Source organism: Vanacampus margaritifer, chromosome 18 (assembly GCF_051991255.1).
Source record: "Vanacampus margaritifer isolate UIUO_Vmar chromosome 18, RoL_Vmar_1.0, whole genome shotgun sequence".
In the NCBI taxonomy this organism is placed as follows: domain Eukaryota; kingdom Metazoa; phylum Chordata; class Actinopteri; order Syngnathiformes; family Syngnathidae; genus Vanacampus; species Vanacampus margaritifer.
The window spans coordinates 2,889,007-2,914,363 of NC_135449.1; the positions used below are offsets into that span (position 1 = coordinate 2,889,007).

General features: G+C 43.7%; 1 protein-coding gene and 1 long non-coding RNA gene across 2 annotated transcripts in view; one reads left to right on the forward strand and one right to left on the reverse strand.

Annotated features, from left to right (window-relative positions):
• Positions 1-6,647, forward strand: part of tbkbp1 (TBK1 binding protein 1) — a 30,903-nt gene extending 24,256 nt beyond the window's left edge. Inside the window, exons 8-10 of the mRNA XM_077550644.1 lie at positions 753-868; positions 1,875-2,623; positions 3,405-6,647. Coding sequence (XP_077406770.1) covers positions 753-868; positions 1,875-2,623; positions 3,405-3,533 — 994 coding nt within the window. The 3' untranslated portion in view covers positions 3,534-6,647. The remainder of the gene's footprint in view (positions 1-752; positions 869-1,874; positions 2,624-3,404) is intronic.
• LOC144038285 (uncharacterized) overlaps positions 1-16,037 on the reverse strand; it is a 34,278-nt gene extending 18,241 nt beyond the window's left edge. The window contains exon 1 of the long non-coding RNA XR_013289200.1: positions 15,673-16,037. This is a non-coding gene — a long non-coding RNA (uncharacterized LOC144038285). The remainder of the gene's footprint in view (positions 1-15,672) is intronic.
• Positions 16,038-25,357: the final 9,320 nt, after the last annotated feature.

The window sequence follows — 25,357 nt, forward strand, 5'->3', positions numbered from 1 at the left end:
AAAATGAAAGTATGTGTGTGTGTGTGTGCGTGTTTGGTAGAAATAAAAAATAAAAAAAAGAAGAAGAAAAAAAGCGTTGGGCGGGTGTCGTTGTGATTCATCTCAGGTTGGGCTCGAACGAGCCCGTCGTGGGCGTAATGACTTTTTTTTCTCCTTCACTTCTTTTCAAATGGTCACCCAAAGTGCAAAAATGATTCAAACAAGACAAAAACAGCCAAACTTTGAAAATATGATATTAGAGCAGGTGTGGACATTTTTTTTTTCTATTTCCTTGTAAAAACAGATAATTTAAAAAAATTTTTTAAAAAAGCCTGCCAGTAAATGTTCCAATACAACATAAAGAGAAAAAAATTGAGAAAAACTCCCGACCAAAGAAATGAGTCAAAATTGTCAATCTGGTGATCTTTTTTGATAAACGTCTTCTTGTAATCAGCATTGTGTTCCTGCACGAGTCAACTTCTGTGAAATGGTTGGAATTGTAAAAAACTCATCAATGAGAATCTGCCGTGCAATTGGAAAGACGACTTTCAAAGGCTACAAAAATGACAATAATGTTTGAAATTAGCCTCTCGGAGGTCACCGATATATTACAGCTTGAATTTATTGTGTACGATTTGACTTTTCAGTGTAGACTCAGACCAATAGGAAAGTAGTCATTTGCATCAAATTGATCACACCGTTTTTTTTAGTTTTTTTTTTAGTTTCTAGTATATTTAGCTTAAGGCTAATATAAACCCAACATATTTGTCCAGGGTCAACCTGGCGCTGGCCTACACGGAGCTGACGGAGGAGCTGAGTCGCCTGCGGGCGCTGAGCTGCAAGCAGACCGAGATCCTGAGAAAAGCCTCGCAAGAGCAGCACAGTCCGGGTGAGACATCTGCAAGGACACGCCAGCATTTTAGATGATTTGGAACGCGCTGTTCAGGGTTTCAACACCTACTTTTTGACACCTCCACCCATCTGATGGCATAGAACACGTTTCCTTTGACAGGCATCGACATTACAGGAAACGTCAGCGATGTACTTGTGCCAAATATAGAAATGTTCAATAGCGTACATACTCAGTCCTGCTACTTGCGTCGTCTCTCATCTCGTGATCCACAAGTGAGGGACGGCGAACTAATGTTACATGAGGTATATCTGGTCGTGACACTTTTTCTTTTTTTTGGAGATATTTTCATTAAATTTTCTTGAAATCTACTTGGGTGGCCCGCCCAAGTATTAACATGGTGTGGGAAACACTGGACTATTAATGCAAAAAAAATGCAAAATTTTTGGTACGCAGGTAATTTCGAAGTGTTGAGAAATGATGAAATAGTGAGCTGAATATTTTGAGTTGGAACGATGTGAAACCTGCTTGTTGAATGTCTCATTGGGAATGAATGGCAATTTTTTTTGTGTCAAAATGTAAACTTTTGGGAAAACTGTGAACATTTGGAATGAGAAAAATAATAGCATAGAAGATGTGAATTTAATAATTAGGTTGAAGTTGGAATGGTGAAAATCAGCTGAGAAAGGGGGAAGCAGAAGCATGTCAAACAAATGCAGGCAACTAATATATATATATATATATATATATATATAACCCGCAGTTTCTCCTCTATTTAGATTGATATCTCAATCGTACTTAAAAAAATATATATTTTTTTTAAAAACTATACATATATATATATTTATAATTTTAAAAAATATTTTTAAAAATATTAATAATAAAATAATAATAACAAACTAATAAAATAAAATAATTGATATATATGTATATATATATATATTATTATTATTTTTTCAAGTTAGTGGTGTAGAATAAATGCATTGAATTAATTTTCCAAAGTCCTACAAAACTGATGCAATGTGTGTTAATGGTGTGGTTGCAGTCCAGCTGCACTCTCCCATCCACCACCAGCGGCACTCGCCCGGATCGCAGCGCCACTCGCCCATCTCCCAGCGCCACTCGCCGGTGGTGCCGCAGCCTCCCGTGCACCACTCGCCCATACAGCAACGGCGCTCGCCCGTGCTGCAGCGCCTCTCACCCGACACGCACCGCCGCTCGCCCCTGCTGGACGTCAGCGAGGCGGGCCCGGCCTCGTACTCGTGCCGCCCTCCCAGCCAGCACCTCCGCGCCAGCTTCCAAGGCCGTCGCAGCTACTCAGAAGTGACCGACCCGTCGGCGTACCAGTGTCCGCCGCGCTTCTCCCTGGACCCCGTGTCCACGCTGCCTAAGCCTCGCCCCTTTGTGGAGGGCTATTCCAAACAGACGCCCCAGCACTCGCCTCACGGAGGCCTGCAGCACAGAGGGGCGTCGTCCCCTCACCAGGGTGGCGGCGGAGGAGACGAGAACGCCATGCGCCACATGCCCTTTCCCCTGCGCTTTGAGCCGCCGCCGCCCTCAGCGCAGGGCCCGCCCCCGCAGTCCTCCGAAGACGAGGAGGAGTGGACCTGCCCACATCCCATCAGCCCACCCAGGACGCTGGGCACGCTCTCTGCTGTTGTGCCCAGTGGCACCATGAGGGGTCCGGCGTCCTGCTCGGCCTTCCCCGCCCCCCAGTGCCCCAACGCCTTGGGCTGCCACCCCCAGCCCGGCTACATATCGGCCGAGCACGCTCAGTCGTGGCCCTCCATCAATGTGAGTGGTGACCCTTCATGTTCATATTAGCATTTTTGCACGCTAGCCATGTTAGCATGCTAGCAATTGTCACTAACCATAATGGCGCTAACTTGTGGCATCGATAGACACTTACCAACCTTATATTATACATTTAGCGCTGGTGATTACCAGTCTGGGGTGTACAAATTGACGCTAACGTTGTCAGGTTCAGCCAACCTAGAACATTTAATAAACAACAGAAAGGGAAGGAAGGCAACAGACTTATTTTTGCTCACGAGGAGAACGGACAGAGATGTGCACAGTTACAAACTCCTACCGCTCTGAAGCACATTCTGCCCAGCCCACTCTTTATTTAGTTTAGGGCGGTTCCCTGGTTACACAGTCGTTGCTGCTCTAAAGGTTGGGGGAACACACAGCAACCATCGCAGATAATAATACAGACGTGTCTTCCTTCAACAGTCAAAGTTCAACAGTTCAGCCGCTATCTTGTGATAAGGGCACAGTTCCGGTTTTCGAAGCCGCAAGAGCACGAGTCACGCTTTGCAATACTATAAGAGTAAATATGTGATCACTTATTGACATTTATTTTAACAAACGCTACTTCTAGTGTTGTTTAGCTTGAAAACGATAGCGTGGGTTCAGATAGAGCGCCAGTGAGTCATTATCGACTCGACGGATCTATTTCCACATCGCACACTCGCTCGAGCAGCCAGGGTGACTCATACGAGAACGAGCAAGATGCATAAAGCAGGCCGGCGACCACGACGGCGTCTAACCGGCCACCTGTGTCGATCCGCAGCTCTGGATGGAGACGGAGGAAAGCGACGTGCGGAGCTGCCCGCTGTGCCAGCTGATGTTCCCCGTCGGTTACCCTGACGATGCCCTCATCAAGCACATTGACTCCCACCTGGAGAACAGCAAGATCTGATCGCCATGGCGACCGGAGGACCGACATGAGAGGGTTACGGGAATTTTATTTTTATTTATTTTTTTAAACTTCAATGACCAAAATGGGGTTGGAAATGTTACAGAAAGTCGCTGGTATATTTTCATGGGAATTTAAACTGAGGAAACTTTCTGTGGGAGTGAACTGGAAATTTAGCGTCATTTAATGGGGATGCGGATTCAGGCAGAAATATAGGCAAAGTAGCTCTCCTTGCCCACAAGTGAGGGCATTGAAGTATCATCATTTTTTTTTTTTTTTCCCCCCCACATCTCCGGATCTCAGTAGGACCTCCCAAAAAAAATGAACATCGAAATTGGAATTTATTTTTTATATGTTATATTAAATGGTATATATTGAATTTTTTTTTTTTTTTAAATTTTCTTTTTGTGGTTTCCCCTGCTATATTTAAATTTGCTGTAAAAAAAAAAAAAAAAACTCAGCCTTCAGTTTGGTTATTTATTTTATTATTTTGACAAATTCCCGTAAATTCCCATTGAAAGTTTCCCAGACATTTGCAACCCAACGACGAAGCAAGATGGCCACTTGTTGTTTTGTTTTTTTCAACCCTGTGAACGGCTCCATCTTTTGGCTTTGTGAGTCCCGTCCCGTGCTTTTTCTTTCGCTTTTTTGCTATCATGGCGGTCGAGTGGCTCTGCATGTTGGTGTCACCTTCACAGTCCCAAGCTTTAAACACGATCCGTCCGGCATGAAACATGAACATTCGTACTCACGTTATACCTTTTAACGCTTGCGGCCTGTAAAAAAAAAAAAAAAAAAAAACAGTATCTTAGCACTTTATGCTAGTTTTTTCTCTGCTGTGTGTCTGTCTGTCCCCCCCCCCTCGTCTTATATACATTATGATATTTATATGATAAATCTGTCAAGGCAAAAAAACAAAAAAAGATTTCTATTTTTGCAGCACCTTTGATGCTGGTGACACAAACTTTCACACGCTGTACATAAAAACACAGACGAGGTGCGCTGAGAGTCTTCCTCGAAACAAAAAAAAAACACTACGGACAAAAGTATTGGGTCACTTAATGAATCCAAGGGTGGGCAAACGTTTAATTTTTAAAATGGACATTGCATACATTCAACTTTTTTTTCTTTTTTTTTTTTTAAATGAATGTAACAGTGCATTTTTAAATTGTATTGAAAATGTAATTATAATCACATAAAACTAAATAAAAATATTCAAATGTGTTTATTTTACTAATGCGGCCTACTTAAAATGTTTTATGCATGTAAAATAGCTCAAAAAAAGCTGTTTATGAATTATTTATATTTATCTGAGCAATTATTTCCTAAACCAAGTTGGGGGGTGCATAGAAACTGACAATATTATATGCAAAATTGTTTACGTTTGTTTTATTTTATAAATGCAAATACAATTACAGGACTCCTTGATGTAAATTGCTGTGTTGGCCAGATTTAAAAAGGCAGAGCGGGATGTCAAATGCTTCAGATTTTCCCTCTTGTTGACGTTTGACCTCCCAAACGGACAAAATAAGTGGAGAAAATCCACACTTTCCCCCTCTTCCTGGAAGTGTCCCAATACTTTTGTCTTTCTAGCGCACCTACACACCACGATGTCGGCCAGACCACAAACGGCAAAAATGAAAAAAAGAAAAAGAAAAAAAAAGAGAGAAAAAAAAAACGTGTTGATCTGCTGGTGAACCTTGATAAGAACACTGATGTCAGCTCTGAGGTTTTGCGGGTCACATGATCACTTCCGGACGATTACAGATGCTATCTTGTTGGAGCTTTCGCATTTTTTTTTTTTTTTTTTACCCTTTTGCCCGTCATTGTAACGTCGCTTCAGAAAATAATTATTGCGGCGGTTCAGCAACATGAACTGGCCTCAGTTTGTGAATATACAAAAATCCTGCATATTCCCCTCCTCTCTAAAAAGAGATTTATTTAAAAGGGCTACTTTTCTGCCATGCGCGTCGCAGGATGATGACATCACTACAGATGATGTGAGCAGAATACGTGCATAATTGTCACCTATTGCATTTTTGATTGCAAGACGAGATGCAAAGGCCACCCCCAGAAATAATAATAAAAAAAGTAATAGAAATAATGATTATATATAATATATAATAATAATAATAATAATAACGACCTAAAAATAAAAATACAAAATAATTGTCACCTATTGCCTTTTTTAATTTGTTAAATTCTGGGGGGCAATTTTCAAAAACAAAACAAAGGCAACCCCCAAAATAATAATACAAAAGTTATATAATTAATAATAATAATAATTATTATTATTATTATATTTCTTTTACAATAATAATGATATAATAATAATAATAATTAGAAAATACAAAATAATAATTTATAATATATAGTAAAAAAAAAATAATAACGTAAAAAAATATTAGGAAAAAAAATCAGCAAATAGGTGAATTCACAGATGTCAACTCAGCATTCATCTTATACACAAAAAAAAAAAACATGAAACAGATCGTCTCCCTTATAAACCCCCCAAAAACCCCAAAACATTGGAAAAAAACAAGATAATTTCCTTCAAAAAAATACTTTAAAATAATAATAATAATCATGGCTACATGTGGTCCGCAGGTCACTGGTTGTCCACCCTGTCATAGACAATAATGGGACCTCATTTTTGGGCTCAATTATAAGTACACGTTTACCTCACGTCATGAATTTGCAATCTCCTCATGAAACCGACGTCAACTTTTCTCCCGAAACCTCATGACAAACAAGCGTCCCAATTATCAATGAATCCGATTATTCTATTCTGTTCCGATTCTTTTCTGTGCCGCCTACGTGAAGACGCTTCCTCCGGTTGTGTGCGCACCTCTCGGTTTCTTTCTTTCCGTCTTTCTACGTTGACTCAGGAGAACTGCAAAAGCAACCCAAGCAGAGGAACAAAAAGAATTCTTTTCCACGACGTTTCCTCCACTCAGGAGACAAAAACGGCTTTTACACGATTGTGATTGTTGTTTTGCAACGCGACACGATGCTGCCAACGGAGACGTAACGAGACATCTCGATGTCACTTTTTTTTTTTTTTCTTTCTTTCTTCCTGTGTCTGTAAATAATCCAACCAATAAACTTGCACTGAAACTCGGCCTCCTTGACTCATTTCAGTTTGAAAAAGCTTCATTAGTTTCACGTTTTCACAAATTTCTCATACTCTTGTTAACATAAAAGTAAAAAATAAAAAAAATAGTTGAAATAAGGCTGCATCTTTAGTAATTTCATAATAATTCATGAAATTGAGTTAATTAAAAAATGTACTGTACTATAAAAAACGAGTGTGATATTGATTTGTGTTGGTAATTTTTCTGCCACTAGATGGCATAATTGCCTTTGTAAGACGGTGACAGCTCAGTGCATTTTGCTTTTCATATTTCTAATCTGAAATAAACTTTTTTATTTTTTTTTATGTAAAATACAACTTGACCCCCGTCTCCACAAATATGTGCATTATTATAAAATTTATTACTGCAAAATTTTGACGTGGGCATTTCTGCTGCGTTACTGCAGAAGTGTCAGTACAGGTTTTCCACCATTTTGACACCCCTTGACATGAACATGAAATTATTCATTTCTACATAAAATGCGATGTCTTCAAGTAGTATTTTGGATATGATCTTTACTGGTGCTCAGTTTGGAATATTGCTTCAGTGTCTCATAAATACCAAGTAATTATGCATTATAGGCCTGTTTGGATTCTTCTACTGACTCTCCCTGTTTGATCTCCGTCATGTTCATCATTAGAGAGGCTCGTAAATATGCAGCGGGGAGGAGATTTGTTTGTTTTTGGTGCACATTTTCTGTCAAGTGTTCAACGACCCCCTACACACACACACACACAGGTTATTTTTTTCCCCCCTCGCATACTAAATTTGGTTTGCACATTTTAAGAAGCGGGCCGCTAACCTCAGGAAGAGGAAAAAGTGATAAAGTTCACCGCCCATCCGGGCCACAAAACCACGTCGACCTGCGAGCATGGAAATCTTCCATCAGCTGAATGCTGACAACACACACACACACACACACACACACACACACATATAGAAAGAAAGAAAAAAAAGGCCAGGTCATTTGGTATAAAAACAAAAACATGTCTAATAGTTTGTTGCAAGTTGAATAAAATTAAATTATGGAATGAAAATAATAAAAATGAAAATATAAAAAAAGTGCATTGATTTTAAATGTAATATAATATAATTTACAAAACAATTTTTTTATAAATATTTTTTTTAACTCATTGCTGTAAATAAGGTTAAAAAATATTAATAGTTATTATATATATTTAACCAATATTATTTAATGAGATTAAGGAATAATAAAAATGCATTCACAAAGTTGAACTGTAGCGTATGTAAAGTAGTAAAGTTCAAGTATATATTTTTAAATAAATTCATTCTACTTTTAATTGCATCATTTACATTACACAGCTATTTAATAAAATAATAAAAAATATATATATGTAACATTGTTTCACTAATATTATTGTTATTATTATTTATAAAATCAATTAAAAAAAATTAACAAACGCTGATTAATTAACCAACTTAAAAAAAAAAAAAGCTAAATTAATGCAAAATATAACACACGCGTATTTTCAGACTTTCAGAGACCTTGACGAGCAGCTCATCATTTCAGATCGTCCCAGTTGAGCCAAAGCTTTTGTTTTGCATGTGAAAAGTGTTCCTCCGCCCACTAGGTGGCCACATAAACCACATCAACCGCAGTCTGCACGCCACACAGCACAACTCAGCAACCAGTGTTGCTTTTTGTTGTCCAACATCTTGAAACGGGCTGCAAAATTCGTGTGCACGAGGGCCACCTTTTTGTTTTTCAAACAGATGGAGGTGCGAGATCATTTATTGTATGGAAAATCTTAATTATTGCTCAAATAAATAAATCAACTCAGGTTTAAATTGGATTGTGTAGAATTGATTAAAAAAAATATTTAATTTTACTAACATGTTTGTATTGTATTATTTACAGTAAATCAATTAACCAATTGTTTAATGAGATTATTTAAAACATGAATATATTTTTAGCAAACCTATTTTAGAAGTACAGCTAAATAAAGCAACAAATATGAAATAATTACATGTCATTGTGATTTTTATTTTCCACACTGTTTTTGCCGTGTAACAATATAAAAATAATACATAATAATAATAATAATAATACTTCCAATTTACACCATTCAAATTTCAACTTGCTTAAAAAATTCACACCTTACGGGATATATATATATATATATATATATATATACAAATAAATATAAATATCAAATATCAACTTTTCTCCGAGCTTATTTAAGAATTTTTTGAGAGAAAAACTGCTAAGAAAAAAACGTATTTATATTTTTCCAGTGAGATATCATCAAGAAAGCCCGAGCCAAGATTCGAACCCTCAACCTCGGAACTGAGAAGCCAACATGGCCGCCAATCAAACATTTTGACTTCACGTAATCACAAGTGAACCGAGCGTGACATTTTCCGCCGATACGTTAGCGATGTAGCGCTGACAACGTGTTCATTATGTCAGCTGGCACGAGGCCCGGCAGCCCGATCGAAAGGGCCAATCAGAGGAGCCCGTGTCAGGAAACACGCAATGCAAACAAAAACAACCATAGTGTTAATTGTGGCATCAAACTACACGCTTGCACATGTCCTGACATTGTGGAGGGGGTGAGCGGCGAGGGTCCGGATAGGGGGGGGGGGCTCGGTTCGCCAGGCGTCAGGGCAAGGCGGTGAACTATATTTGAACCCGTGACCTATGTAAGGAACCCGTATTGATGACTGGCAGCGCGCTCGCTCACTGCAGCAGGCATCGCATGGCCTGGGGAGAGGATGGGGGGGGGGGGCACCACGGGGGAGGGGCGGGCGCCTGAGAGGAGGCGGTTGACAGATGAGTTTGAGGAGATGTTTGGTCTTTGAGTTGGCCAGGGAGCGACAACAAAGACTCCCCTAAGCGACATTGCAGCATTACGACACACATTGGTTATAAACCGATTAGTCGACTATTACTCCGATCTTCAACAATTAACTCTTTGACTGCCAGACGTTTTCAGAAAAGGGATGCCGTGGGTGCCAGCCGATTTTAAGCATTTTGACTGATCTTTCAAGGTCCATAGAAAATTATGTGTTTGGACTATGGAAACACACATACTACCAAAAAAAGATTGGACTCTCATCTTTCATCAGAAAAAAAAAGTTTGTTTCTACCTTATTCCGTTTTTCAGTAATCCACAATAGAAAATGGTTAGTTTCACCTCTGTTTTGAAACAAACGTCTTTTAACGTCTTTGGCACTCCTCCATAGGATTTTACTAAACGTTATTTAACGTTTTTGGCAGTCAAAGAGTTAAAAACAACTCATGTATTTGCTAATCATGTCAATTTTACAGCAATAATACAATTTCATTATTTCCAGTGCTATTTTTCTAGAGGAGTAAAATGTATGAAAGGTGAAGTTGACAGTCGATAAAAAGCAAACGGCGCATCACCTTTGAAGCAAAGCGAGCGCGGCAGGTACTCAATCTGTCAAATTGAGCGTCGAGGCCCTGAGGAAGTGGCAAGAGGTGGCGAGGAGCACACAGAAACCCTCCCCCTTGTCGCGAGGGTCTGCGACGGAGGCGTCGCAGACCCGCAAAAATTCTTGCTTGTTTTGATTATGGCGGTCCAATACGAAAAGGTGAGCGCCGGCGACAGCTGTCAATCTCCACACAAAGAGCAAAGAGCTCCACGGCCGCCGGAGCCGTCATCGTTAGCCGCCTGGCAGCGGACGGCGGGGCCTTCTCGTTTCTTCCTCGCAGGCGGCGGTATCACAGCTCCGATCTGTCACCCCGCGCCCGCCTTAATGTGTGAAAGCAAGACGTGTTGCGCCTATTAGCACTTCTTGGCCCGGCTGGCACGCTGATCCCTCGTCCCCGGGGAGCCCGGCAATATGGTGCCGCATGGTGACCGCCCGCCAGCCCCGGCTGCCGCTGTCACAACACATCACGCGTCCCCCGGCCGCCGTTCCGTCATCGCCGACGACGGCGGCCGAAGGGGCGGGGCTGTCGGCGGTACTCCACACACACACACACAAAAAAAAAAAACTTTTACATGGATGGCGGGGAAGCCAAAGCGGTTTGGATTTGACCGACAGGAAGTGAGGGCAGAGGTCAAGTTGGCCGGCATATGCCAGCTTTTAGTTGGAATCACCAACAATAAGACAAGAAATATTGTCAGAAATGTTTGTGGATTTGCTCATCCAGGTCATTTCTTTCCCAGCGTTGGATCGAAAATCCGCAACTGGGATGCTCGCTTTGTCTTAGAAGACGTTTCTCATCTGAGAAGACGGTTCTACTTCATGATGCAAGACTTGGTTAGGACAGATCAGCCGGAATTGTCAGAAATGTAATTATCTATTTCATACGTGAGAGTAAATCCTTCATTGATTCATTCAAGTCTTGCAAGTGAGACCATTTTAGTCGCAAGATGCCGGCACACCCGCGACCTTAACGAGGAAAAGCGGTACAGATGATGAATAGATGGATGTGAGTGTTTCAGTGGTGTGTATGAGAGCATTTTAGTAGTATGTGTGAGCTTTTCAGTGGTAAAGTGAGAGTTTTTTAGTCATACTTGTGAGAGACATTTCCACATAGTGTATTTGAGTGAATAATCTTCCAGTCGTGCTTTTGTAGCACTTCAGTTGTGTGTCTGAGAGCTTTTCAGCCATGTGTATAGGAGCATTTTAGTAGTGTATGTGTGAGAGCACTTCAGCCATACAAGTGAGTGTTTGGAGCGCTTCAGTGCCGTGTTGGGGAAAAAAACAGTGAGAGAATTTGCAGTTGTGTGTGAAAGCTTTTCAGTCATGAATTAGAAAGTGGTGTCAGTAGTGTATGTATGAGAGTGTTTCAGTTGTACATTTGAGAGCATTTTCAGTACAATGTGAAAGTGGTTCCATTGTAAGGAATTTTGCTTTTTGAGCATATCAATGTGTGTGAGAGCACTTCAGTTGCTAGTGTGAGAGCTTTTCAGCCATGTGTATGGGAGCATTTCAGTAGTGTATGTGTGAGAGCATTTCAGCCACATGTGACGTGAATCATTTTCCATTTTCAGTGGTGGTTAAGAGAGTTTGAGTAATATGTGAGAAAATAAATTTTTAGGAGTGTGCGTAAGAGCATTTCAGTGGAATATGGAGGAAAATAATTATGTTATGTGTGAGAGCATTCCCATAGAGTGCATTTAGACTAGATGGAACAGGGGATTTAGAAAAATATATATTTTGTGTGAGAGCATTTCAATACAGGAAAATAATTATGTTATGTGTGAGAGCATTCCCATAGAGTGCGTTTAGACTGGATGCAACAGGGGATTTAGAAAAATATATATTTTGTGTGAGAGCATTTCAATACAGGAAAATATTTATGTTATGTGTGAGAGCATTCCCATAGAGTGCGTTTAGACTAGATGCAACAGGGGATTTAGAAAAATATAATTTGTGTGAGAGCATTTCAATACAGGAAAATAATTATGTTATGTGTGAGAGCATTTCAACACAGGAAAATAATTAGTTATGTGTGAGAGCATTCCCATAGAGTGCGTTTAGACTAGATGCAACAGGGGATTTATAAAAGATTTATTTTTGTGTGAGAGCATTTCAATACAGTGTTTATGGAACAGTAGACTTGCCAAAAAGTGATGTCACGCCAACCGTGATTACGATTATGATAAGGACGACCAAATCAGCCGATAAGAAAAACATCTTTCAGCCTTAAAAAAACAAAAAGTGTCATTTTTACGCCAGCTTTGTTTTCAAACATGTCGCCATAAACGCCGCCAAGCTTGCGCCTGACACAAAAGGTCACGCCGTCTGAAAAGGTCCAACGGTCCGAGCCCGGAGCCACGCTGACACCACCGTCACCGCTGATGCTCTGTGCCATCGCCACGACGACGCCCGCCGGGCACAACGGGGCGCTCGGCGGGCAGGTTCTGACCTAAAATTAAACAAAAAGTCTTCACGCCAGAGGTGACGCCCGGACGGTAATGGATATGTGGTCACGGTGCAGGCAAGCGAGGTCAACGCAGAGATGAAACGGGGCGAGAGGATGCGGGGGGGGGGGGGGGGGGTTGCAGGTTCACGGCTTCATGTGATCTGTCGCAGCTCCACGGCCGAGTGACCATGCGCGCATTAACACTGACGAGACCGAGAGGTGACACATGCCCGCCTTCGGGGGCCCCCGACTCTACGCCACAAATGTCCACACGCCGTCACACGACGGATTCCACTCGCACCTGCACCGCTATTATTATTAGAAACAGGCAGGAGTGGGAAGGAACAAAGTAACCTTGTTACGATACAGCAGTAGATTTTTCAATACAACTTGATGTATAATGTGCAGTAAACAGCAGTGAGAAGGAAATATGAAGAATATGAAAGTGGCTTAGGACTATTAAAAACAAAGAAAAAGTTAACATCACAGCTAACCGTGAGCAAGTCGTCGTCGTCACAGCTAACCGTGAGCAAGTCGTCGTCGTCACAGCTAACCATGAGCAAGTCGTCGTCGTAACAGCTAACTATAAAGAAGTCGTCGTCGTCACAGCTAACTATAAAGAAGTCGTCGTCGTCGTCACAGCTAACTATAAAGAAGTCGTCGTCGTCACAGCTAACTATAAAGAAGTCGTCGCCGTCACAGCTAACTATAAAGAAGTCGTCGCCGTCACAGCTAACCATGAGCAAGTCGTCGTCGTCACAGCTAACCATGAGCAAGTCGTCGTCGTCACAGCTAACCATAAGCAAGTCGTCGTCGTCACAGCTAACCGTGAGCAAGTCGTCGTCGTCACAGCTAACCGTGAGCAAGTCGTCGTCATCACAGCTAACCATGAGCAAGTCGTCATCGTCACAGCTAACCGTGAGCAAGTCGTCGTCATCACAGCTAACCGTGAGCAAGTCGTCGTCGTCACAGCTAACCATAAAGAAGTCGTCGTCGTCGTCACAGCTAACCATAAAGAAGTCGTCGTCGTCACAGCGAACCATGAGCAAGTCGTCGTCATCACAGCTAACCGTGAGCAAGTCGTCGTCGTCACAGCTAACCATAAAGAAGTCGTCGTCGTCACAGCTAACCATAAAGAAGTCGTCGTCGTCACAGCTAACCATGAGCAAGTCGTCGTTTTCACAGCTAACCGTGAGCAAGTCGTCGTCGTCACAGCTAACCATAAAGAAGTCGTCGTCGTCGTCACAGCTAACCATAAAGAAGTCGTCGTCGTCACAGCGAACCATGAGCAAGTCGTCGTCATCACAGCTAACCATGAGCAAGTCGTCGTCGTCACAGCTAACCATGAGCAAGTCGTCGTCGTCACAGCTAACCATGAGCAAGTCGTCGTCGTCACAGCTAACCATGAGCAAGTCGTCGTCGTCACAGCTAACCATGAGCAAGTCGTCGTCGTCACAGCCAAGACGCCAAAGCCCCAGTCAAGTAAAGTGAAGGCAAATCAGGTCCTGTCACGCTCGTTCCAATAATGGCGACCAGTCCCCTCACATCCCGTCCAGTCATGATTGTCTGCTCACCTTTCTCCCTATTTCATTAAAGTTCCTCATATTGCACTTCATTCCTGTCCCACTGCCTTGCTTCCCCGCATTCGGGTCCAACATCCCTCAACCACTCACGCCCACCCTGGCAAAAAAAATTAAAAATACGTTGGTTTTTTTTTTTAAGTTGAGGAAAAAAGTGTGTTTTTACGATGACTTAATGGTAGATGAAGGGAGAAGATAAGAGGCTCTAAAATGGAGCCTTGAGGTACTCCACCTACGAGGAACAAAGATACCGTACATCATTTTCAGATCACAATTTCCCGTGGCAAACTAATTGGGAATTTACCAGTGCCGAGAATAAGAACCACAACAGATGAGAGCATTTTGATCCCCCGTGACAGATGAAAGGTGTCAGAAAGCGACGCCCAAGCAGATTGACGTCACTCCGAGCAGCGGAGGGCACGCGGCGGTCACTGGGGGGCAAGGCGGCGGTCAACGGGGGCTGCAACAACATCCCGAGGAGGATGAGAAGGGAGGGGAGGGTGGAGAAGGGGTGGTGGGTGTTGATGGTGTGGAAGCGGGGCAGGGTGGAGGGAGCAGGGGGGGGGGGGGGGATTAGTAGCTGGGGCCACGCCGCCATCATGTCAGATGGTGTCAGGAGCAATCAACGTTACTTGTAATTTTCTGAGCAATTAGAGTGCTTATATTGAGAACGCTCGCCAGCTGACAAACACTGGCTCAAGGACTTCCTCACAGCTAACAGACACACACGCGGGCGCATGTGAGAACGCGCACACGCGCGCACAGGGCGGGAAAAACCAACACTCTCGCACATGCAGACATCACACACACGTTTGTTTTACTATCTTTGTAGGGCCATCTCATTGGCACAATGCATTTCCTAGCCCCTTTCCCCTAACCATCAAAAAAGATTGCCGAACCCTATTCCTTACCCTAACCTCAACCACGACCTAATTCAAGCCTAAACTCTAAAACCAAGTCTTGACCCTCAAAAGGAGGTCTAAACTTGAGGGGCCCAGCAAAATGGCCCCACATTGGACGGGTGGGCCCCACAACTCTGGGAAATCCCGAAATGTTGGCCCCACTATGTGACAAAAACAAGACCACACACACACATTTGGGTGGTTGAAGGAATGCTAGTCATCGACGCTTCCCGCTTTCATCACAAAAAAAAAAAATTCTACAAAAAACTGTAGCGTGTGTGTGAGTTTCATTCATGCATAGAAAAGTGTTTCAGTACCGGCTGTGAGAGAGTTTCAGTAGTTTGTGTCTACAGTGTATGTGAGTAAATCATTTTGAGTGTTTTGGAAGTGTGCGCGAATGTCTTTCAGTCGCTCATGTGAGAATATTTTCGTACCATATTTTCACGACCATAAGGCGCAGCCACAGTTACGGGTGCTATTTCTGTGTTAAGGCACTATTGGGCGCAGGCGCAGTTAAACAAACGCTAGCTTAAAACGTATGGTAGCATGCTAATATGCTAAAGCATATGCTAGTGCTAGCGCATGTTTTTGTTAAAAAGGCAACAGGCCGAACAAAAATTGAGTTCAGTTGTACTTGGAAGTATATAAAAATGTACTCACGTGGCTTTTGATGATCAATCCTAATCCACAAAATCCTTCATAGTCCTCATGAACTTCTGTATCCGAAACAAACAACTGGGCAAGGTCTCCCATCAAACATGCCAGGCTCTGTCTCATTGTCAGAGTCAGTCTCGTTGTCGTGTCCTCGGAAATGATACCCAAGCATTCACGAGCCATTGACAAATTGTGGCGTAATTCCGCACGGTGCTGCCTCCCAGTCTTGTCTCCCCGGAATGATAGCAACCTTCAAACTTTCCCGAACTTAATTTTTCACGGCTGCTGAGAGTTGTGTACACATTTGAGTCAAGGAGTTAAGGAAGGAAAGGTGATTCATGGGAAAAACCAATGTGGTGTCTTTAGGATGTGGTATGATCTGTTTAGCGACACTGTGTAGACTTGCACTACTTCAAAGTGACGTTTGCGACGTCTGTTGCTGTAAGTGAACGTTGTTCAATAAAGCATTTAAAAAAAGAAAGGAAGAAAAAAAGGAAACAACCCACTACTGTGTGTGTGTGTAGTAGTTTCGCCCGACCACCCCTTTGCATTTGGTATGTTCCATCGCCCTCACTCCCTGCACGAGCAGACAGTTCACTTTTGGAGGGAGCTGTCAATCAAGCAATTAACTTTTAAGTGGCTCGTTAAGCTCTGAAACAAGGAAAAAAGAAAAACAATAGGACACGTGCTCACTGAACATGGATGCTTTAGCGACATGGCATAAGTTTGAACACAAGTCACGACAGGAAGAGCAAACACTAGTAAAGGGGGGGGGGGGTTATTTCATGTCTGTCCTCAGTCAGGTCCGCCTTTCTTGTATATAAACAATGTGTGCGGGAAGACCTGTCACACAGTCAGTCAGATTTTGGACAAGGTGCACCTCACTTTTAGGCGCAAAATCGATTTTTGAGAACATTTAAGACTTTAAAGTGTGCCTTATAGTCGTGAAAATACGCGTAAGAGTTTTTCATTAGCGTGTGAGAAAAAAAAATCCCAGCGTGAGAGGATTTAAGGCGTCTAAGAGCATTTTAGTTGTGTTCATGAGAGTTTTTCAGAGAGTGTGCGTTATGGGTTTTCAGTAGTGTTTGTGAGTAAATAATTTTACAGTTGTAATTTAAGCATATTGTGCGTGAGAGCATTTTCGTCGTGTGACGGTATAAATTTTCCAGTTGTGTTTGAGAACATTTCAGTCAACAGATTTTCAGTTATGAGTGTGAGAGAGTTCATGCGGTGTGAAGAAACCCCTTAGCGAGACGCACTAGAGGGTTAAACTTGTGTGAGAGAGCATTTCAGTCATTTAAAGGAGAGTGTTAAAGTAGTGTGTAAGAGCGTGAATAAAAAAATATGTAGCTTGAGAGAGAGAGTTTCAGTAGTGTAAGAAAATAATTGGTAGTGTGTGAGAGTGTTTCGCTTGTGCATGTAAGTGTTTCAGTGGTTTTTCAGTTGTGTGTGAGAATGTTTCACTAGTATTAGAGTGTTTTAGTAGTGCCTGAGGGTGAGTAATTTTTTTACCGGTTGTGTGTTTGAGAGCGTTTCAGTATTGTGCGAGAGGAAATCCTAAATGATGTCCCCAGCGGACCCTAATATATACATACGCGTATGTGCATCAAGGATGAACACGTTTGAGGCTCGAGTGCGTTTCAAGCTCTAACGCGCCTTCTGCTCCTCACAGGACTTTTACAACGCTCCAACATCTCACACACAACACGCGCGCGCACACACGCACGTCTCCCCGCGTCGACCGTTGTTGCTGTGACATCCATGCGAGCGAGTCTCTGCCCACATCCTGTCCGCTCGCATCGACTGGTCGCTCGTCATGGGCCGCCCGCGCGTCTCCGTCTCGCCCGGACAGGAAGCACGTTAGGACCTGACACCAGCAAGCACGGCCGAACGGGACCTGCGGGGACTCGGAGTCACTTCCTGTTGCAGGCTCCGCCCACAAAAGCTTTAAATCCAACAACAAGGAAGTGTACGGAATACAGCGGAACCTCGATTTTACCGACTAATAGAGGGGAGGGGCTGTCCATTAGAGCCGATTTTGCATTCAATTTAAGTAATTTTCTTTGTGGTACAAAAATGTTTAGTACAGCGTAGAATTACTTTAAATAAATGTAAAAAATTTGAAACTTATCCAAACTTAGCTTGTTGGTGCTTTGCCGGAATGTTAGCTAGCACGCTTCCTTTTTTTCAACCCCGATTCCATAGATAAGGACTGTTTGAAAGACTAACTGATGAGAGATTGCCAACATGGCTGCCATGTGTGTCCTTTGTTGTGTCCTTTGATGGGAACATCGCCCCTACCAAGATGGCTGCCATGTACACACATTGGTTAGCCTGCTCTAGTCTGTACTGTACTGTTTGTACTATAATACTAAAAATAGCATGTTTGAGAGACTACATGCTGAGAAATTGCCAACATGGCTGCCATGTGTGTCCTTTGATGGAAACATCGCCCCTACCAAGATGGCTGCCATGTACACACATTGGTTAGCCTGCTCTAGTCTGTACTGTACTGTTTGTACTATAATACTAAAAATAGCATGTTTGAGAGACTACATGCTGAGAGATTGCCAACATGGCTGCCATGTGTGTCCTTTGATGGAAACATCGCCCCTACCAACATGGCTGCCATGTACGCGCACCGGTTAGCCTGCTCTAGTCTGTGATGAACTGTTGGTACTATAATACTACTAAGTATTGTATCATCTATCTGGTGGCATCAAATGTTTGTGCGGACGAGAGGAGGATAAAGTTGAAGACTCGACAACGCAAAGATCCTCACCCCTCCCGTCATGCTTAAGTTCAGCGTGTATAAATACCCCCCCCCCCCCCCCCTGCCCCCGGGGGCTCAACTCAACCCAGCAAGACTCCAATGCCCCGACCTCCCCTCCCTGCGCTCCTTGTCCAGATCCTGCACGCAGGCCTCCTCCAATCACCTCCTCTTCTTCTGGTCGGCTAATTAGGATCTCGGGCCTCGTTAGGGTCGGCGCCGCCGGGCGCGGAGGACACCAAGGCTGATTCTAACTGACGTAACAAGTCAATGCCAAGGGGACAGATGCTAATTTTAATTAATTAAATGGAAGGGTCAGCTTGTGATGAACTAGGGCCAGAGGGGGGGAGGGAGTGGGTGGGGTGGGGCTCGGACCAGCCACAACCTTCTTCCTCGGTGAGATGTGTCCAGCTGTTGCGGTGTTTGTTTTTGTTGTTTTGTCGCAGAAATAGCCTCAGAATTCAAAAGTTTCAACGCCGTGTAGTTTGGCTTCTCGGCCACAGTTGGTTGACTGAAAGTGAAGCTCCTCAACTCATTGATTCTCAAAGCGTAGTTGAAAATCAGAAAATGCGTCAAAGTTCCAGGTAGCGTTCAGTGCTAGCGTTATTGTTGAAGGATAACAGTTAGCTCGCTTGTGTTGATTCCAGTTTCCCTGTGGTGCGGGGCACTCGTGGTCCCGAGCACAGGTGGTCTGGACCAACAACCAACATTCCTGAAAAGGGAGGCTTGAGGTCACCCCGTCCGTCTCATGAAGCTGATTGTCAAACATCGAAAAAATGTGGTTGACTTCGGTTGTTATTTGAAAAAGGTACAGTTTGTCAATAGTGACACATTGTTTGTTAATATTTTGTACCCCACCCTTTCAATCCACCTCCACCGTGTGTCTCCGCCCCCTGACCTAGTTTGGGCATTTGATCCCGACTGGAAGATCAGCCCCTAGAGGGTGTGCCGTGTCAGACCGCTGCCATGTCAATTGCCGCACAAAGGGCAGCCTTTGTCACTTCACATTTTCAAGGCTTTGCCATTGTTGTTCTTGTCCCCCCCCACCCCCCTCCCTCCCCCACCCAAACACCAAAACGAAGAATCTTTGTCTTTATGATTTCTTGAGCTACACATAGCTACGTGTGTCTCGGTGAGCGGCAGGTCTTTAAAAGTTGGAATGCTTTGGCCGCTGTCTTCCCGGTGTCCATCTGGCGGCTGGCGTATGACTCAAGAGTGGCCGGGCGCTTTAGCGGGCTGTCCTTTGATGAGGCCCGGCACAAATTAGCGCTATCTTTGCCGGCGCCACTTACTATTTCACAGCAGGAGAGTGAGCGCCGCTCCTGGCAGGAAGTTGGAACCTGGCATCATGGCAGTGGTGGCGGCAGTGGCCGCTGCGGTGCCGGCGGTCGGCAGCCATCACACGCAGCCGGCCTAATGCCGCTGATGAGAGAGAGGCGGCCTGGAGGGCCCGAGCGCCCCCCCTGGGGGTGCGGCCTTTCGGCATCAGGTTAACCCGAGCTGACAGACGGGCTGCGTGGACGTGCACGCGCTTACACATGCAGCGAGTTGTGGAAATAGCCGTCGCTATGCGCTGTGATACGAGGGCTCTCAAACTTTTTGGGTGCAGGGACCCGTTACAGGGAAGAACTTTTCCACTGACGATCTCATCTTATAGCAAGAGGTGGCAAATCCAGGTCCAGAAAATAAAAACCCTGCCACAGCTAGCTAGCTCCCTAGCTAGCTCCCATGGTGCTCGTTGACCTGCTAGGGCGCTAGCTAGCACCAGGGGCGAAAGCCAAACTGTAGCAAAGTTTTGACTTTCCGGACCTGGATTTGCCACCTCTGAGAATGTGTAATACCGCGAGACCACAATAGGTGATGTCACACATTGTGGAGGACATTTCTTGATGTCACATTACTGATGATTGCTCTGTTGTTTGTGATTCAATAAAGTTTGTTTGGCAGGAAGTAGGTTGGAGGTGAAAGGAAAAACCGCAGCGTTGATCTCCTGGAACGCCATCCGCCAGCGAGCCAGCTCCGCTGGCACCAAACCAAAATGCCTCGGACCCCATTCCGCCCACAGCGTGTAACTCAGCCTCCCCATCCCGCCGCTCTAGCTGAAAGAGGAGAGCCGGCATCTCCGTATCCTCCGCCAAGCTCAGCAGTCACTCCGACATTCTCATATTCCGTCGCATCGCCTGCCGCCGTTTGCCGGCCGGCTGTCGGGGCGAGCGTTCAGAATAGAACGCTGACGTCATTCCGGTTACTAGAAAACTACCGGGAAACACACACGCATGAGAAGGGGAATCGGAGGCTGTTTTCAAAAGTGGCGGCACTTGAACCCCCACCGTTAATTTGGCCTGTCGTTCATATCCATCCAAATAAAGGCGCAACGTGTCAGCAGTACTTTAGATCTGCACCTTGTATCATGATCAGTCTCGATTGTCCGTACCGTGTCAATACCTTGCTGGAGTGTCGGTACTGTGTCAGTACTCTCAGTTGTCTCAGTCCTGTGTCTGTCAAGACTTTGTGTAGGTACCTTGTGTCTAGGGTACCTTTTGTTCGTATCATGTGTCAATAACTTTTGTCAGTACCGTGAGTAGGAAACTCGTATCGGTAAATTGGGTCTGTTTCATTGTGTTTTGCTGGTAGTAGTACCTTGTGTCAAAACTTTGTTTTCAACCCTTTGTGTCAATCACTAGGGTCAGTACTTTGGGTCCAGTACCTTGTGACAGCCGTGTCCGAGTATCCTGTGTCAAAACCTTGTATCAATGGTTTATCTCTGCTCCTTCCATTGGCACCTGTTGTCAAAACTCAGTTCTAGTACTTTGTGTTGGTTCCTTGTGTCGGTACCACGTCCAAAGCAACTTGTGTCTGTACCTCGGTCAAGGAAACCGGTTCGAAATGTTTGGATTTTTGGGGAGAAAAGCCGAGTTGTTGAAAGGCCTTCAGTCAGTTCTGGCATCGGGTATCACGAGGCCGCCGACAGAGCTAACAAGAGTTGGTGGTCTGAAGATACTCAATGACTTGCAACGAGATCCAACGAGAAAACGGCGAGAAAGCAAACGCCTTTGATGAAGAAAACTTGCCGAGGGAACAAATGAGGCAGCGGCCGCGTTGTCACTTTGGCTGGCGTCCGTCGGCGTGATCGGTGTTGACTGAAGCCCTGCGTTTGTCAGGCGAGGTGTCTGCAGTCAAAGTGCCACAGCCCTCCATGTTGACACTCATTAGTGAGGGGCTCTGAGGCACATGCGCGGGGGTCCAGAGGGCAGCGAGCAGGGCGAGGGGCCACATGGCGCTAAAAATAATTCATTTCTCCTGATTGATTCAGATCGCAGTCGACTGATAGCCGCACGAATCGGAAGGCTGCCGACCGGCGAGACCCCTGGTTGGCAACTTGTTGGCAAGTCGAATGGTGCTTAGAGGGGCTGGCCCGCCTAAACGGATTTGGACCAGCGCCCACGTGCAGACGCTCCCGCTGAACAGAACCAGGATGTGCCCACACAAAGTCCTAGAACATCACTATGTGTGTCCATCAGTGTGTGCGTACTGAGGTCACTAGCGACATGTGTGGCTGTCAGTCAATCAATCAATCAATCAATCAATGGAAGTGTCATTGCAGTGATTAGAACATCCTGGCCCGCGGCTTTGAACTCGTCTGGATTATTACATTTAATTTCCGAATTTTCTGCTCTGGTAAAAGTGAAACTGCACAAACCTGCACTCAAGAGGAAGTGATCCAAGTCATTTGGTTCTGATCCAACTTCAAGCGCATCATGTTTGAAAGGGCGGTTTCAACTTTGAACAAGCAAGAGGCCTTCTGAAAATCAATCCTGTGGGCAGACGATTACAAAGTCGATTGATTTGGTCCAAAAGCCAGTCCTCATCATGAATAAAGAACCTTCCTCCTAGCGGTAAAACATAGTGTCGATATGTGAAGGTCTGGGGAAGCTACACCGCTTCAGGACCTGGACGAATATCTAAAGAACCAATTCAGAACAGAAAATCGACAAATCCTTGATCAGACTTTCCTGCCATTAGTCAAGAGTTGAAGCTGTGACTGAAATTGCTTATGCAACAAGACAACAGAGGTGGCAAATCCTGGTCCAGAAAGTTAACACCTTGCCACAGTTTGGCTTTAGCCTCAGGTGCTAGCTAGCGAGCTCCCAAGCTAGCTCCCCGGGTGCTAGGTCACCTGCTAGGGAGCTAGCTAGCTAGCTAGCACAAGGGACTAAAGTCAAACTGTGGCAGTTTTTTTTTTTTTTTTTACTTTCTGTACTTGGATTTGCCACCTCGGCAAGACCGTGGCCTAAAATTTAAATCGTGGCAATTATTTTACTAAAATAGTGACCATATCTGGACGGTTCATAAACTTTCAAGCAGTACTTTATATCATTATAATACACTACATGAAGAATGTCAGCCATTTTGAGTGTCAATAAACACTAATAAAACATTAGCCACTGTTAGCATACCAACCACTTAATGACATGTGTTGTATGAAATAAATAACTTTCGATCCAAAAAGGCTAATTTAGGTAAAGTGTCAGTGGCCTGACATATTCTTGAGGGTCAACTGGAGGGCGCCCACTGTTCCATTACTCATTTACACTCCCTGAAGCAGCGCTGTCACTCAAAATGGAGGTAGATGTCAGTGGAAGCCAAACGGAGTTAGTAGGACCAAAACATCCTCAGTTGACTCATTTTGAAACTGGCCGTGCATGTTGAAAAGATCTATAAAGAAGAATTTTGATTCATACTGTGAGTTCAAGTTGAGGTCCACAGTGACCCACTGTATGTTAGCATGTAGCATTGATTAGCGGCTAATAATAGCCACGGGAAGCAGCAGCTTGTCGGTCGCCGAGGAATACATTTACACTTCGCCAAGACACACCGTGTGTGAACTCTGCTCAAGTTTTTTCCTCTTCATTTGCTAACATATCTGCGCTCTCGATCCACCTCCTCCTCCCTCGCTTTTTTTCACAGCCTCCCCAAGCCCTCTTCACACCCGACCCACGGATCGCTACCAACATATGCCGCGTTAATGATGAATCCGTGCCAGGGTGACACTCCGACAGGCATTCCGGATACTTCTAACGAGGGACATTTACATGAGTACTGATTACGAGGTACCTCCTCGCCGGTGCGACATCTGCTCACATGCTAATGGACGAACGAGGAGGCCCAAACACTGTGTTAGATAGCACAAGTGTGATATACGCTCTCTGTATGTCAAGATTTCCCCAAAATTGTGTCAAGGACGGTGTTGCCAGGCAGTCACCTTGAAAAAAAAAAAAATCTGATTACTATTTCTTTTTCAAAAAGTAACTTAGTTACTTTAATTTATTACTTTATTTTAAAAGTAACTAAATTATATTACAAGTTATATTACTAGTTATATAAAGTAAAAAGCAGGATACATGTTATCAAACAATTTCAAGGTAGACAAAATAAACCCAACTTACAAACATAAATCATAGCCCTTGCTAAGATAACTTAGCACCAAACTTAGCATAGACCCACAAAAATAGCAGCCGCTTCATTCCCCTGTCGAAAAACATCAACAAAAGGTAGTAAATCATATTTATCGTTTGTCTTGTCCAGTACGTCCAACAGGTCTTGATAAGTTAGACGCGATCCAGGTGCCAGCCCGTGCGATCGATTGATGAATTGATTGACTGGAGTGTTGTTGCACAACTGGTTGTCATCACTGGCATGCTAAGCACTCAAGTGGCGTTTCCGTGAAACCAACACCGGCACATTGACTTTGATTTACGGACTTGATGTCAGGCGTGCTGTGCCCACCCACATAGCAGAAGGGGAGGGGGGGGGTCTAGTAGTTACTGGGGGAGGTTTTTGGGGGATGCTGTGCAACGGAAAGGCACAAAACACGAGGGAGGCGGGTGATATGAGGGGGAGAATCAGTTATGAATGACTCAAAGAAAGAGTTTCCATTGGTGAACGCTGACTGACCTTTCACCTGTTTAGCAAACATTTTGCTGCCAGGACATGTCAGACTGATGAGGCGGAAAACATGCGTGACAAACAATCCAGGGACGCTGGATACCAATTTTTGGAAAAATGGAAATTCGGGCTACGTGATCAAATTTTTCCCAATTTTGAAGTTTGAATTGGTTGAGAAATGCAAAAAGGGAGAAGGCTAATTCAATAGAAACGCAGTAAGGCTGTGAGGTCTAACAACTTGGGTCAATTGGTGGAAGTCAGGATTCAAAGCAAACATGGTGAGGCAGCATTTAGGTGTTATGCTGCATGCAAATGGTATAAGGTGCCTGCTAAAGTGAAGTCAGCCCCAATTATAAATGCTTTTAGGTTAAAAAAAATAATAATATTTTTTTACATCAGGTTACATATGTCTTAATTTGAGAATGTAATTATGGAAATGTGTTTTTGTTTGTGCCCTGATTACAAGGTTATTTTAGTTGACTAAAACTAATTCCCAAAACATTTTCAGTAACAAAATAAAATAAAAACGAAAATGCTTTTTAAAAAAATGAAAACTAACGAAATTATTTTATATTTACAAAACTAACTAAAACTATAACTAAGTGAAAATGTCCAGTTTTCGTCTTTGGTAATTTATTTAATACATGAGCCTTTGGGGTTGATTTTAAATGTGATTTAAGTATATTTATTTCAATATGAACTGAGAAAAGGACGTTTGAAAGTGTGTCACGCAGAAGTGACGTCATCTAGCAGCAGCCAATAGAAAAGCACCTTCAGATGACATCGCTCCTAACATTTTGCTTGTTTGATTTTTGGCTCTAATGGCTTGCCTTGCCTGCTTTTTCATTCAATTCGAAACGCAACGCTAGGTATGAAGTGCGTTGCGTTATGGTGTTTATTAAATATTGCACACAAGTCATACGCAACATTAAAAAAAAAAAAACTAAAACTAATACTAAAACTAACTCAAACTAA